The sequence below is a fragment of the Rhincodon typus genome, chromosome 15 (assembly GCF_021869965.1).
Source record: "Rhincodon typus isolate 14 chromosome 15, sRhiTyp1.1, whole genome shotgun sequence".
In the NCBI taxonomy this organism is placed as follows: domain Eukaryota; kingdom Metazoa; phylum Chordata; class Chondrichthyes; order Orectolobiformes; family Rhincodontidae; genus Rhincodon; species Rhincodon typus.
The window spans coordinates 48,143,004-48,145,823 of NC_063346.1; the positions used below are offsets into that span (position 1 = coordinate 48,143,004).

General features: G+C 46.0%; 1 protein-coding gene across 2 annotated transcripts in view; it reads right to left on the minus strand.

Moving 5' to 3' along the window:
* fhod1 (formin homology 2 domain containing 1) overlaps positions 1-2,263 on the minus strand; it is a 298,364-nt gene extending 296,101 nt beyond the window's left edge. For both annotated transcript variants that reach the window (XM_048605595.1, XM_048605594.1), the window contains exon 1: positions 977-2,263. In XM_048605595.1, the coding sequence (XP_048461552.1) occupies positions 977-1,141 (165 nt within the window). In that variant the 5' untranslated portion in view covers positions 1,142-2,263. The remainder of the gene's footprint in view (positions 1-976) is intronic.
* Between the last annotated feature and the right edge of the window lie 557 nt (positions 2,264-2,820).

The window sequence follows — 2,820 nt, forward strand, 5'->3', positions numbered from 1 at the left end:
GGCTTGAGCGGATCTGTCATTCTAACGTACATAGCAAGGTGTAGAGCTGAATGAACACAGCAGGCTAAGCAGCATCAGAGGAACAGGAAAGCTGACGTTTCGGGTCTGGACCCTTCTTCAGAAATCTTCAGTCAGCTTTCCTGCTGCGTTCATCCAGCTCTACACCTTGTTATCTCAGATTCTTCAGCATCGGCAATTCCTCCTATATCTGCCATTCTAGCGTCCCATCCGTTCCTATTGCTCTGGCTGTACATGGACAGGATCTAAACTGCTAATTATTACCAACATCACAAGATGTGGGTCTTTCAAATAACACTACAGAGGGATTATTAATTCCAGCTACCACAGTCCTCGATGCACCAACAAGAATGTATTCTAAAGGATTTCACAATCATCTGGCAAAAGATCCTCCAAGGATTGAACAAAACCATTCATTCCAATGAGGGACGGAAAATAATAGAAGCGAGGAACAGAATTGGCTGCCATATTAGCCAGAAGAATAGCCTTTAAACTGCCTGAAAGATGCTGTTTGCTGGCACCTTTGAAATGGTAATTGCGCGTTTCTGAGTGTCCAACGCACTTCATGTCTGAGGAGAGAGAACTGGGGGCAAAGGTCCCTTTAATCCTTTCAAGTGTTTATGGACACTGAGGCCACCCTATTGTTCAAAAGACACCCAGTGTCTAATGAGAGGAAGTCATTTATGAAATTCAAATCGTGTGACCTTTCTTTCACAACACAGGATCTAAAAAAAACTTACATTCTGGGACTGACAGTGAAAAGTTATGAGAAAGCTGAGCTCCCTGAGCCAGGATCTGCCCCCTTTTCCCATGAGTACACGTGTGAGGAGCTTTCCAGCAACATTATAGTCGCTGGACAATAGGGTCGACCCGGGATTTCGTGTTTATCGATGTTTGTCTACAAAGTAAAAACAGAAATAACCATGAGGCAGCGCCTGCCTTCAGAATGAAGCTTTACCTTCAGCGGGGAGTCCAGCAGCTTATGAACTGCCGTCACTTGCTCTATTAAAGGGATGGTCTCGTAAAAGTTGTAAGTCGGCGGTCTCCTGGGCTCGGGGAAGTTGGTGCAAACGAATGGGTCCATGTCATCCAGATATTGCACTCTGCACGTTATAGTCGCCATGGTCCCGAAGTCAAACCTCCTCCTCAAACCGAGTTGCAAAAGTGCACACACACACACTCCTAGAGGAGTGACAGTCCCAGCGTGTGTTAGAGAGTGGCCGTGATCCCAGACTGTATCCCTGAGCGAAATATCTGAGTGAAACACAGTGCTCGACGCAACCAGGAAGTAGAGTGAGTGAGGCAGCGGCTTAAAGAGGGAATGGACGCGACAATATCACTGACTGAACGCATTCTCAGGGCGGCACTGTTTTTTTTGTTAATTTCTTTCGCTTGATGCCATTACCTCTGAAAATAAACAAGGCACCGAGCGTCCAACAAAACCGGTTGCATTCCCAGCACTGGCGTAAAAATAGTGAGTCACGGGCAGCAGGGCATATCCCCACAGGGAGCTAACATTTCTTTGCGTGCAAGACCAAGGTGAAACGTGGAGCGAATTGTTCGGAGGCTGCGATTCTTCCACAGACAGTGAAATTGCCTGCTGGACTGGATCTTTAATATCGAGAGTGAGAGCGTGGGCAATTCCTGTGGTATCTTGCCTGCAACGCCTTCCCTTGAACTGATATCACAGAAAAAAAAATCGATTTCCCTGATCATTCACCTGCTCCATCTTTCTGGGATCTCACTGTGTCCATGTCTCCCCGCATTTAACAGGGTTTTTCTGTACATGAAACACTCAGATATTACTAAGCTACACCAAAAAAGCTGAAAAATGCAGATAACAAGGCGTAGAGCTGGATGAACACAGCAGGCCAAGCAGCATCAGAGGAGCAGGAAGGCTGACGTTTCAGTCTAAGCTGAAATATGGAACTTCTTTCCTTTCAAGTTAGTTTTAAGTTGGTGTAAGAGTTTTTATTAATTGTTTTTTTAAAAGAAAACAATATAACAGAGACTTTATGAGAATGTCTGTGCTTAAGATATTTATTGTTTCGGGTATCCTGCCGAAAATAACCCTCTTCACAAACAACTAGGCGTCATTTTAATAAGGCCATTGTGAAAATCATGTAAACAGTCAAGCACAATGCCCCCCATAGCAACATCGAACCTCCCGGTGTATTTAATTCTGATTATAAAGTTAATTTGTTCATCAAACTGTGTCACTTCTAAATAAAACAAAACCGAAGACAGATAACCATGGTGTGTTGGAACCTTACTCTCGCCACCCTCTGGATGGTACACACATGGCAGGTTGTCTTGCTGAATATCAAAAATCACACGACACCAGGTTATCCTAGAATCCCTACAGTGTGCAAACAGGCCCTTTGGCCCAACAAGTCCACACCAACCCTTAGAGCATCCCACCCAGAAACCCATCCCCCTATACCACTCATCCCTGAGCACTATGGGCAATTTCCCATGGCCAATCCACCTAGGCTGCACATCTTCAGAATGTGGAAGGAAACCGGAACACCCGGAGGAAACCCACACAGACACAGGGAGAATGTGCAGACTCCACACAGACAGTTGCCTGAGGGTGGAATTGAACCCTGGTCCCTGGCACTGTGAGGCAGCAGTGCTGGCCACTGAGCTACCGTGCCACCCTACAGTCCAACAGATTTATTTGAAAATGCAAGCTTTCGGAGCTCAGCTCCTTCCTCAGGGTTAGTGTGAGAGAGAGGGTATAGCCAAGTTCTTATACCCTTGAGGACAGCCTCAATGGCGATCTTGGGTTCATGTCGCACT